The following is an 11,528-nucleotide window of genomic DNA, read 5'->3' as shown; positions in this document are numbered from 1 at the left end:
TTTCTAAGAGCTGCTGTTGTGAACATTCATTTTTAATTCAGTTCAGTTCAGCACTGGAGTGCTGAGGGTGTTGGAACAAATTGCTGATTGTCTCTGATTCTGGCTCCCAAAGCTCAGCGTTTGGGAAGCAGTGGTGGGGAGACGGCAGTGTGGGAACGTCCGTGGTCTCCAGGATGCACAGGCTGTCACTGTTGTTGTTTGCTGTATTTAGGGCACTGGCCTTAGGAGGAGGAAAATAAACATCCCTTCCCCTGTCTCCCTCCCACATGCCTTCCTGGTGAATATCCCTTTTTAACAAGTCTGTACTGGAGCCCACAGCTATGTAGCTGTCACCTAGTTTAATACCCAGATTAGCCTTGATCCATTTTCTAACCATTTCTATGAGCTGATCTCTCTGGGATGAGGCTGCCATTGGTAATGGTAGATAAAGCTCAGCTGTGAGACCTCTGCCACCTAATAGCAAAGTGCCTCATGTTCAGTCTATGATGCTGTCCCTCTGCAAAGAGGAAGCTCCAGATATGTGCATCTGCTCATATGTACCTCACAGTTTTGGGCATATCCAGGTGGTTGAAGTCCTTGGAAACTGGGCTGCATGTTGTGACTCAAGTTTCCTAACCCAGCTTGGGCTGTGGTGCTGCAAGGGGGACTATTGCAACTCTGAGAAAGGGAAAGGAGGGAGCTGCAATCTCTCTTACTCTAAGCAGGCACTCACTGGCTTGACTGGTCATCTCACTGCACTGCCAGCTGGCAGGGCTCTCCATGTCTCCAGGCTTTACTTGGCAGGCTCTCTCAACCCATTCTTGCCACTTTTGCTGGGGACTGGGTGTTCAAGTGAAAGGGAATGATTGATAGGGTGACAAGTGACTCACAGACCTGGCAAAGCTCACAGTCAATGCTTATCGGACTCCATGAGTTTGTGCAGTTGCTGTGAACTTTCCTGAACTGTCTCTGTACAGAGGCTTATACACAGTATGGGTCAGGGGCACTTGGACCCACCTCCTTCCCTGGTCTGTGTTGAGTGCAAGGCATGGAGCGAGTTGAGAGTCACACACTTTTCGCATTGCTTTCCTCCAGGAAGGATCCAGCTTCCTGGGTTGGTGTGGGGTTGGGAGGTGTGCACTATGGGACCATATCACTAACCCAGGGAGCTATGATGAATATTGATTTTACTCAACCACTCACTGTCTTATCTGGACTATCATTTCACAGTCCGGCATCCGTTCAGTACAAGGGTTTTTAGTGATATCTTTTATTGAACCAACCGTACAGTCAGGAGAGATGTTAGACAAGCTTTTGGTACAAAGTGCCCTTCCTCAAGTCTGGGAAAGAAAAAAACGGCCTATGCCGCATGTCAGATAAAACATTGGCTTCTGTGTAACTCCATTTTTCAAAGAAAATAAATATAAAACTTCTTATGTAAAAGAACTGTCACAAAAGAATTACACCATTTCTGACCTCATAGTCCTTATACTCAAAGGAAAACTACAAAACACCTTCAGACAGTGGGCCCAGGGACAAAATTCATAACACCATAGACTAAACATAGATGTCTCTTCTTTCTAAGCTCTCTGTACTCCATAGGTACTAATGTTCCTTTCCCTTCTGAATGGTTTTGTTCTTTTATATAATTAGGTCATCTATTCAACTAAACTTCTCTTGCTTTGCCGTTACTGCTGATAACTTCTCTTCACTTCTAATTTTCAGACCTCCTGATCTAAGTTTCTTTTACGTATGGAATTAAACACAAGCCATTGTTTTATCCCTTGCTTCTTGCGTATTTCCTGGACCATCCTGATTAAAACCAATTACATTCAGGACAAGGAATACTAGGGTCATCATGGGCAAAGTTGCCTTCTCTACTGCTAACCTCTTTTCTGTGTTGCAGCTACTAAGACAACCTGAGAAGAAGCTCCATGAAGGTGACCAGCCATGCAATGTTCCTGGAAGGCTGTCCTCCTACTAGCTTTGGCATCCATTGCTATCCAGTACACAGCTATCCGAACTTTCACTGCCAAATCCTTCCACAGCTGTCCTATCCCCAACCCAGTGAACTGCAGCCTGAGCCAGGAGACTGATTCAGCCGACAGGCTATGTGACGAGAACCCCACCTTCACTTACAACCTCTCCAGGAAGACACACGTCCTTATCCTGGCCACCACCAGGAGTGGCTCTTCTTTCGTTGGACAGCTGTTTAACCAGCACTTTGATGTCTTCTATTTATTTGAGCCCCTTTACCATGTCCAGTACACCCTGATCCCAAAGCTGACACAGAGCAAGAGCACCACTGACAGGCGGGTCATGCTGGGTGCCAGCAGAGACCTGCTGAGGAGCCTTTACGACTGTGACCTCTACTTCCTGGAGAACTACATCAAACCCCAACCAGTGAACCACACGACAGACCGGCTCTTCCGCAGAGGGGCCAGCAAGGCCCTGTGCTCTCCTCCGGTTTGCGAATCTCTGGGGCCCATCGACCTCCACCTGGAGGAAGGGGACTGTGTGAAAAAATGTGGCACCTTGAACCTGACATTGGCCACAGAGTCTTGCAAAGAGCATGGGCATGTGGCTATCAAAACAGTGCGGGTGCCAGAGGTCAGTGACCTCAGGGCCTTGGTGGAGGACCCTAGACTAAACCTGAAGGTCATACAGTTGGTGAGAGATCCCAGGGGTATCTTGGCATCCAGGAGTGAGACCTTTCGGGACACCTACAGGCTGTGGAGGATCTGGGACGGCACCGGCAGGAAGCCATACAATCTGGATGTGACTCAGCTCACCACAGTCTGCGAAGACTTCCTGAACTCTGTTTCCACGGGGCTAAACAGGCCCCCTTGGCTGAAAGGAAAGTACATGCTAGTGAGATATGAAGACCTGGCCCGAAACCCTATGAAAAAGACTGAGGAGATTTATGACTTCCTGGGCATCCCCATGGACAGCAACGTTGAGAGATGGATACAGAACAACACGCGAGGAGACAGGTCCTCGGCCAAACACAAGTATGGGACCGTCCGAAATTCAGCAGCAACAGCAGAGAAATGGCGGTTCCGCCTCTCCTACGAGATTGTGGAGTTTACGCAGAACGCCTGCCAGCAGGTGCTAGCGCAGCTCGGTTACAAAATAGCAGGGTCAGAGGAAGAGCTGAAAAACCTTTCCATCAGCCTCGTGGAAGACAGGGACTTCCTGCCCTTCTCGTAACACAGCCATTGGGGGCTTGTGCTCTATTTTTAATATCTAACTGTTGCCTTATTTTATTTTAATTTGTTCCCCACCCAAACCCCCTTTTTCTCTCCAAAATTTGCACTAAATCTTGAATGGGAATCTCAATGGAGTTACAGTGAAGAGGCTGTCACCTCTCACCAATGCGCTTTGGACGCAAAGGAATTGGGTCTCAGAACAAGAGCTAAAACTGTGGATGGGTAACAATGTTTACAAAACACACACACAATGTATAAAAACATCCTTCAAGCTTTCCAAACCGAAGGGTACCTGGGGTACTGTACTTTTGCACTGTTTACTTTTACAATGTAAGATAGATAGATATCTATATATCTATATATCTAGATATATCTATATATCTAGATATATCTATATCAATATAGATTATGTATGTATGTATAATTTATGAATGGTGTTGTCACTTCAAGAATAATTCCCCTTGCCTCCCGATTATAAGCAGGTTATACTTTTAGCTGAATGTGGAATAACCTCGTTTTTGATCTCGTTTTGATATGTCTGTTTGTTTAAGTCATGTTATCGGGCTGGGCAGTCAGTCGATCGTTGATCCATGGTTATTTGGTAACACCTATGATATTTCTTTGAGCCAAAAGAAGTTGATTGGGTGGTTTGGCAAAAAGAAACAAAATTAATGCTTTATTTCTGTGTTTTCTGTAAATAAAAGAGTGCAATAAAACTGACTTGGAGGTGAAGTTGGACGGGAGGAGCTCCTCAGAGGCAACAGGAGATGGACAGAAACATGATTAAGATTTCATGGCACTGATAGAGAGGGGTTGATTCACAATAGTTCTGGTAGGGTGGCATATAGTTGTCCCCTCTGGAATGTAGGGCTGGACTGGAGGAATGATGGCAGGAGACACAAAGAAGTGCTAGACCATGCAGGCTGAAGGAGGCCTGGTCTGGTCCTGGAGAGTCATTCAGAGCTGGGGGAAGGAATGGAAATTCAGAATTCATTGCTGGTTTATGACTGAATTCAATAGGAAGTGGACTTGAACTGGGGAGCTGTAATGACTGTGCACAAAAACAGCTGGAGAGCTAGCAGAACCTACCTGCTTGCTGCACTTACAAAAGCCAAGAGGAGGACAGGGGTTAAAGAGAAGGGAGGAGGGTGGGAGGCTGCATGATTCTCAGTTAAACTGTCCTTTAAAGACCTTTGGAAGTGCAGGAGCATCTGCCACAAGAGTCTGAACTCATCTTGCTCATGGCATTTTGCAAACTGGCCTCACTTGAAAAATAGAAACCTATTTTAACTGGAAGTGGCCATCAAAGGTCAACAGAAAGATGAGTCTAGTGGTCGCTCCTTGGCGTTTGCAGGGACAGGAGAAGCACCTTATAAATCATCTGTGCTAGCTGCAGTGAGTGGCTCAGTGAGACAGAATGGAAACACCTGCAGCAATTGCTACCATAGCTCTGCTGCCAGCCCAGAGATTGCAACTGCTCTCAGACCCCAGCATGGGATGCCGAAGCCCTGGGATGTACTATCTCCACAGGTTGAACCTCCCTGCAAAAGATGAGGGAACCTCATGTTCCACCAAGCCTATAAGATGCACGTTGGTCACCCCAACCCTAGCAGATGACATGCTGAGCACCCACAGAGGCAAGGCAGCACACCTAGTGTTGGACCACAGAGGGGTTCTGGGCCAAGTGCATCACTAATAAACACATTATTCTCCAAAGCAGCAGCTGGCAGGAAAATGGCAGCCTGCCTTTAGAAGATGCTATTTGAAAGTAAATAAATGGCTTGATTGGCCCATTACTACTTACTGAAGTAAATGGATTCTTTTGTTGACGCTTTCAGATTGAGCATTTCACTCTGAACGTTACCTGGTAATGGCCTCGTTAGCAACTCCTTTTATTGTCTGGACTGATGTATTTTATGCAGGGCAGAGAAATGATAAATGGGGGAAGCCACAGCTAGCCAAGGAGCTTGGGCCCCTGCTGGAGCCAGCCTGTTATTCGTCTCCCTTCATTCTCCTCCTAAAGCTCATTTTAAATTCTTCTGAAGCTTTAGTCTGCCCCTTGCTTATCACAACCTTGCTAGTTCAGCCATATCTAATGCTGTCAGTTCCCCTACCACGGCTGTGTTTGCATCCTGCTCTAGTGTCACTTGAAATCATCCCAATTTCATTTCCTTTATGGAGCCGGGACTGCATCTTAGTGTGAAACATGGTGGCAGGTGCAAGATGGGGCACTGAGCCAGAGACGCACCAGTCTCAGCACTGAGCAGACCAGTAACTTCAGCAAATTCACTGCCCATTTGTGATGGATTCAGTGCCTCTTCATCACAAACTCAAACCTGAGCATAAGCACAATAGGCTGAATTACTACAGTGCTGTTCAGGCTATGCTCCCTATGGCGCAACAGACAATTACTGAATGGCTCCATTGCCTGGCTCACAACAGTTGGAGGGTTGCTCTCAAGTACAGAGGGGAGCACAACCCTATGGCTATAAGAAAACCATGGTGAGGGCAGTGGCAAGGTTGGCATGGGCCACAATGGAACTTGCTAACTTTTACATGGGTGGAAGGAGATCAAAAGGAGCGGAGAAAGGCAGTTGGCCAGTTTGCCTTTTGTTAGGAGCACAGCAATGCATCCGGCAACTTGAAAACCATGTCTTAGTATAAGCACGGACAGAGATGCAGCCCTGACTGGAATCGGCTTGGTGAGGCCTGGAAGTGACATCTGATTTTTCACTGAATTATTCTGCCTCCTTTTAACAGTATTTTGTTCTATCCCCCTTCTCCTTACTCCCCAGAGACAAGGACTGACACAACAGAGGGTTTTATCCTCAAATTTTACTGTACTTAAAATACAGAGATGCAGAATATTGCCAGAAACACACTGCAAAACAAAAAACTCTAAACCCGGAAACAACCTGCTTACACTGAAATGATAAAAAACCAGAAGTATCCTCCTAAGCTTACTGCACCATCTCTAATGCCACTAGGAGCCCTGGGCTGGGGGCTTGAAGAGTTGTGTAGAGTGGGTGGATTGCCTTCAAGCTGCTGTGTTCAGAGGGCAGAGAGCTTCTCAACCAAATACACGGAGAAGAAAGGTGGGCACCCTCCCCTCCCCTCATTTCCACATTTGCATACATCCTGTGTTTAATATGAACTGCTTTGGGATGACAAAGACACATATATGACCCATGACATGAGGAGCATTTTAGAGAGGGAATACAGAGAAAATACACTCAGAGATTTTTTTTTATAGCAAACTAACTGGAATGGATCGCAACTGAGGAAACACTCCCTGAGCTTTGTCCTCTTTTCCTCACCAGAAATACAGTCAGAACAGAGGAAATGAGGTCATACTCTCATTTCCCTGCTTTCAGAGCCACCAGGATGACTTCCTAATGAGAGTTTCACCTGGGGAGGAAGGGAAAATGAAAGAAGAAAAAGAATGAGATGGAGAAGATATTAAGGCAGGAAGAGTGGATGAGGAAGGATGAAGAATTGCTAGGGTTTCTCCCTGAACTAGGGGTTCAGCCCCCTCCATTTTGCAGTGTTGTTCTCTTCACCAGCAGAACATGCTTTGCACAGAGCAGAGAAGTCATCACTTCTAGGTTACAATGTCTACACAAAAAAAATGGACTGTCAAGAAGCTCCCTTACATTAACCTGACCATTGCCCTTTGACTGGAAATGCTAACTAGCTCTTTGCTTTAGTTTGACAGGGGTTTTGCATGGAGCGGCAGACAGGAGACAGCTCATTGCTGATTTAGAGGCTAATACCAGTGTGATATAATCAGTGCAAAAACAGTGTGTGATGGCCAGCATTGGCTCATCTAGGCAATGTTACAAATTGTCATGAAAAATGGATGTTCAATCCAAGGGAGGTGCCTTCTGAACCCCACTGAGAACAGCCTCAGCTGTGTCTCAGCTTAGGATGGTCCCCAGTACCTTCCTGCCCAGTTGCATTAGCTCCATTATCCCTTTGCCCCCCATGCTTCCTACTCCACCATTCCCTACTAGCAGGTGTCAACTACAGCAGCACTGTCTTGTTCAATGGACTGGGATCAGTACTTTGAATGTCTAGGGGCCCTAGACATTTCTCAGATGGTGTTTCCATTCTTCAAGTTTATGTACAGCCTGGTAATGGTGAAGAGGCTTGGGTACTTGATCCAGGCCATGTTTACAGAGCGCTCATCCACTATGCTTTCTTGCATACTCCCCACTTGCTGCTACAGGCTACAAGCTCTACATAAGCTGGGCTGCCAGAACAGAAATCCTGAGAATTTCTTCACCCCTATTCTCTCCTTCTGAAGCTATCACACAAGGGCCATTCCTGAGCTGATCAAGAGTTTTCTTCCATTTAGTCTTCATCTGATGAAAAAGTTACATAAGGATGGTGAAGACAGGAAAGAAGAACTCAGGGAAAGGTCTTGAAAGGAGCCCCTAATGTGACAAGGGGCCCCTAGTGTCAATGTAGTGGTACTAAGAACAAATGGGCTCAATAAATGCTTTCATTTTGTTCACCCCCTTGTGCTCTATTCCATGTGTGGTTCTGGGAAATGGGGTCTTGAGAAGGAGCTGGTAGTACAAAGTCCTTCCATCCCCAAGGAGAACTGACAGCAAGGGGCTAGTGGGTGTGAGAGTTCAGATAACATTTCCTGATCTGCTCTCCATCAGTCCCTTTGTGGAAACTGGAGAAGGGAAGTCTCTATGTTATCTGCCTCCTCCTGACCTATGGTTTGGGAGGGACCAGATGGCCATTCATCTACTTTGCCCAGCAAATGTATCAAACAGGAGAGAGATGTTGACAGCTTAGCTAATGATGGATATTTATTAGCTGCAGGGTCAGGGCAGGATTTAGAAGGACAAGATAAAAATCAAGATCCACCCAGGGAAAGGTGATGAATGAGGGTGCACAGACTGCTTGGTAGATGGGAAGAGCTGAGTAAAACTTCCCAGGGCCATGCTGATTGCTGAAGAATATTCCAGCAGGGTACAGATGCACAGACTGAAGTCTGATCTCTCTGAAGTTGCTGTCTTCAGAGACAAACCTAACATGTCTGTGTCAGTCAGGCCAGCAGAAAAAAGCACCAGCAAAGCAGTTTCCTCTTTAAAAACAAAGCAGCAGGTTAAGCCATTTTCATTCTACAAAGAGCTTCATACTGCAAAAATCAGCAAATTCTTTGCTACTGCAAATAGCAGGGTCCATTTCCCAGCAAGGGTGATGGAGAGAGACCACGAAACTCAGCTTGGCTAGTGAAGGAACCTGGTCAACTCAAATCAGGCCAAAAAGTGGTTTTCAGAAAAAGTCAAAATTGAAAAAGGCTCATGAGTCCAAGAAAAAAAAAAAGTCAGTGAAAAGGTTTCTTGCCCCTGTATTTAAATATTCCCTGACATCAAAGTCCCAAGCCCACCAATATCACAACTGCAGAAAACCACGAAGTGGAACAGACTAGGAACAGAAAGAGAGAACAAACTAGGCTGGCTTCATTCTTCAAAATAAAAGGCAAAAATGAGAACAAACAGCACAGATGGGAGAAAAGGAGATTTTTTATACATTCTTTTGGTTTTAATAAACTAAATGGTTAGGCAACTTGGGAAAAACTGTCTTCTACAACATGATTTTTATTTTGACAGTGTCCCTATATAAAAACCTATATGCTAGAAGTGCCAATGGTGAATATATAAACTCCTCTGCTGCAGTGGCACAGTTGCATTTACCTGGCTGAGAACATGCCTGTGGACTGGCAGATTACAGATACGCACACTAACATATAGGCATATTTATAAAATACAGCACAAACACTGCTTCATTTTTCTATACACCCAACCTCTAACAATCTAGGTTAACAACCTGACAGAAGCCAGGAAAGGCAAAATTAATGCTGGAACCTGGGGTCTTCTTCATCCCATTAATTATAGGGCTTCCAGGGGACATGTATGTGTGTGTGTGCATGTGCATGTGCATGCGCATAAGAGATCGTGCGATTCCTGGAGCACTTTGTGGTGGGTTCAGGATGGAGAGGCAACTCCAGGCTTAATATGAATTTCTGGGCTTTTTCTGAGCTAAAGAGCTCAGGGTGACTTTTCTTCAACGCAACATGCTTATTTACCTGGGGCAGGCTGGAGCTCCACAAGCAGTGGGTTACAGGAGTTGCTAGCAACAGGATCACCCATCTGAGTGCACTCGCATAGGGAAATCACTTTCTAAAGCAAATCGGTGGGCTCACAATGGTGCCAGTGCAGTGGAGGGAGTCACCCTTGAGCCGTTTAGCCCTGGCAAAAGTGACATCTATGCCACTCACTATGGCTCACTGCAGTACTCAGACAAGATGGAAGAACATGCTTCACCACAGAGTAGAACAATATCTGAGCAGTGGTAGCATGAATCGGGCTTAGAGTCAAAGTGACCCTGTTGTACATGCACACAGGGGGAAACTCCAATGGGGCTGAATTTACTTGCATGGGAGCTAAGCTTGTCTTCCCAGTGAGAAGAACATTACTGCCTCCTTATGATGGAGGCAGCACTCCACAGCCTGGCAGTGCTGCCTCTTGCTATGAAATTACAAGGGCCTGGCATCTCTGTAATAACACCACATTAGTGCCAGTCATTCCCCACCATGCCCTAAGGTGACCTATGTTCTCCCTTCCTCCACTCTCAAATAGCAAACAGATTTGCTCCTCCATCACAGCCACCCCTGAACAAGGAAATCTGCCCCAAGGTTTTATGGCATGAAGCATACAATGTGCTTGTGTAGCATCACCAGGACTTCTGGCTGGGGCTGACGGTTCCATCTTTAAAGGACACATTTAGCTTGAGTGCATGGCTGGGAGAGCCAACCTGGCGACTGTGGCCTATTAACAAAGGATCTCAGTTGTCCCCTTGATTTTGCCAGCAGGGGAGGAGGGAGCCTTTCCCTATTTATGGTATATCACCTTCATATTCTTGGGATTTTCTTCATGGCAGATTCCCCCTCCCTGGCCTGAAGGCAAATCCCTAAGAATATCTTAGAGCCAAGGAACTGGACTATTACAGAGACTGCTTCCCCAACTGAGGCTGAATTCAACTAAAATAAAATGAAAGGACCATCAGGAGCATGTAGGCTCTCAATGCTAGGACACAGTTTTTCCCAACCACCCACTGTCTCCAGTGAGATGGAGCCCAGTGCCCACTCCAACCCTTTTAGTATCCAGGAGAGCAAGAAGGGGAGAAGGAAATTTCAAGGTAGAGATAACTGCGTCTTTAAACCCCTCGGAATAGAGATGGTTCCCAGTAGGTGATGGGAGTGAAAGGCATTTGCAGTGTCTCTGTGAACTTTGAGCCAGGCAGGTGGTGCTGAGCAGGCTGCAGCTGGAGTCTGCACTGGTACTTATCCCCTCCCTGAGGTGGCCGTTTCCTATCTGAAGAGGTGCTGTGTAGGGGGGAGCATATGGACAAGTTGATTTTTCAGAAGGAAGCTGCAATCATGGCTAGTCAGCCTTGTCCTTCTTCTTTGTAGTGAAAGGGACTTTGCTGGCAACTGCACTGCCCACGGCTCCCATGCCACCGGTCACTACTGAGACGCTGCCCTTTACCAGTCCAACACCAGCAGCAGGGACACTGCTCACAGCTGTTTTGGTGAGTTCCAGGCTCTTGCTGCCAACCCAGGCAACTCCGCCTAACGTGGCGCCCACAGCTCCCCGGGTAATGCTGAACAGGCCTCCTGTCACTCTCCAGATCACTCCAGCCTGTTGCTGAGGATGGTCCTTGCTGGAGTCTGCAGGGAGAAGGAAGGAGAGAGAGAGACAATAGGGAAGAAATTAGAAGCATTAACTCTGCCATCCAGCACAGTGGGAAGAGACAGGTGCACCCCACTAAGCTTCTCCTCTCCCAAGGCTTTCATCTCATTAGAATGCCCTGAGGATGTTCTCCTTAGGTCTCTGGAGCAACCAGTAAAGAGACTGTACCTAGCCCACAGCCTCGTACATTTGAGGAAGTTTTGTGTGTGCTGGGTAATTGCCCACATGCTACAGAAGGGATCAATCAAGCTCCATTATATACCATGAAATATTTGTGCCCTGACTGAAGGTATTCCCCCTTACCTAGATATGTAAGCCCCCTCTTTCTTCCACACTATCTAACACTGGCAAGGCATGCTGTTTACTACCATGTCACATATTAGAGATTGCTAGCATGGGATACCAAAACTACAAGAGCTGAAAAGGGTGAAATTCTAGTGGGCCTATGGACACTCAGAAGTTAGAGTAGGTATACACTGGAATTGGCAGTGTGACTGTGGCATAAACAAGCATACCCTCAGTGGCTTGACTTAAGCTAGTACAGAAAAACACTACGGTAAATATATAA

General features: G+C 46.4%; 2 protein-coding genes across 3 annotated transcripts in view; one reads left to right on the top strand and one right to left on the bottom strand.

The window, feature by feature from the left end:
* The first annotated feature begins 1,273 nt into the window (after positions 1–1,273).
* Positions 1,274–7,271, top strand: CHST1 (carbohydrate sulfotransferase 1). The gene has a single exon (XM_019551446.1). The coding sequence runs from the start codon at positions 1,930–1,932 to the stop codon at positions 3,187–3,189; it is 1,260 nt and encodes a 419-aa protein (XP_019406991.1). The 5' UTR covers positions 1,274–1,929; the 3' UTR covers positions 3,190–7,271.
* The window catches only part of LOC109321105 (transmembrane protein 263-like), a 288,898-nt gene continuing 283,377 nt past the window's right edge, over positions 6,008–11,528 (bottom strand). For both annotated transcript variants that reach the window (XM_019551448.1, XM_019551447.1), the window contains one exon: positions 6,008–10,938. In XM_019551448.1, coding sequence (XP_019406993.1) covers positions 10,652–10,938 — 287 coding nt within the window. In that variant the 3' untranslated portion in view covers positions 6,008–10,651. The remainder of the gene's footprint in view (positions 10,939–11,528) is intronic.

The sequence above is a fragment of the Crocodylus porosus genome, unplaced genomic scaffold (genome assembly GCF_001723895.1).
Source record: "Crocodylus porosus isolate Cpor-Errol unplaced genomic scaffold, CroPor_comp1, whole genome shotgun sequence".
In the NCBI taxonomy this organism is placed as follows: domain Eukaryota; kingdom Metazoa; phylum Chordata; order Crocodylia; family Crocodylidae; genus Crocodylus; species Crocodylus porosus.
The sequence above is the reverse complement of the archived record's forward strand: the minus strand, read 5'-3'. Positions and strand labels throughout refer to the sequence as shown.